This window comes from Morus notabilis, unplaced genomic scaffold, assembly GCF_000414095.1.
Source record: "Morus notabilis unplaced genomic scaffold, ASM41409v2 Scaffold11578, whole genome shotgun sequence".
In the NCBI taxonomy this organism is placed as follows: Eukaryota; Viridiplantae; Streptophyta; class Magnoliopsida; order Rosales; family Moraceae; genus Morus; species Morus notabilis.
Genome location: NW_010359229.1, coordinates 1 through 960, shown reverse-complemented (window position 1 = coordinate 960; position 960 = coordinate 1). Strand labels below are relative to the sequence as shown.

General features: G+C 38.5%; 1 protein-coding gene across 1 annotated transcript; it reads right to left on the bottom strand.

Moving 5' to 3' along the window:
- Positions 1 to 4: 4 nt before the first annotated feature.
- LOC112090768 (probable glutathione S-transferase) lies at positions 5 to 301 on the bottom strand (the record flags this gene model as incomplete). The annotated part of the gene is made up of 1 exon (XM_024162821.1): positions 5 to 301. A coding segment is annotated over one exon (297 nt), but the record flags the coding sequence as incomplete, so codon positions are not given.
- Between the last annotated feature and the right edge of the window lie 659 nt (positions 302 to 960).

The following is a 960-nucleotide window of genomic DNA, read 5'->3' as shown; positions in this document are numbered from 1 at the left end:
AGACCTTCTTCTCATCAGCAAGAGACTTGGAGACACTCTCCTTCTCCTTGCACCGCTTGGCCCATTCGATGAGCTTGGGGCATTCTGCCTCAACGCTGAAGTTGCCGAATGTCTCTTGCGCGTAGAACCAGGGGTAGAATCCCACGAGCGCAATGTCCAGAAACCCGAAGCTGTCTCCCCCGAAGTAGGGCTTATCTCCAAGCTCTGTCTCCAACAGCTTCAAGGCGTCGAGGAATTCCTTCATGGCCGCCTCTTTCTCTTCTCCTTTAGTTGTCCAAACCTTCTCCCCTGCGTCGTACACCTGCGCTAGCTCAACGTGTTTGATGCATTAGCCTAACTGTTGTTTGTAAATAACAAGTGATTAATAAGTTGTTAAAAAAAAAAAAAAAAAAGGTTGTTCATTTTTACTTGGGCCAAGTATCAGTGTAACACAAAAGCTTTTGGGAAAACATGCTCTCAATATTTTACTTGGAAAGAACATTCTATTTTCAAGAGTCTTTGGACCTGTTCTTTTGGAGTGTGACTTAAATGTAGTTCTTGAATTAAATTTGAGTTATAACTTGAGATAAAATTGTAACTTGAGTTTGTGTTTAATTGTGTACATTTGAGTTATGATTTAGGATAAAAATATTTGAGTTTGTGTTTAAGTGTATAATAAGACTTGAGTTGTGAATAGTGGGGAGGGAAAAAATATTTTTTTCCTTATTTGAATTTATTTAATTTTATGCAATTTAAAATACCACATCATTATTTTAACTACGTACATAATTCAGGTTCAAAGCCATTTATGAAAATTTTTCAAAAAAAAGGTCTTCTAAACAACAATAAAACCACTCTCCCCAAACACATCAACCGCCTAATAAACGACATCCTCCTCTGCCCTCAAACCCAGATAAACAACAGAATCTCCCACCATCTCAACCCCATACTTCGCCAACAATTCCTTGCAATCTCACAACC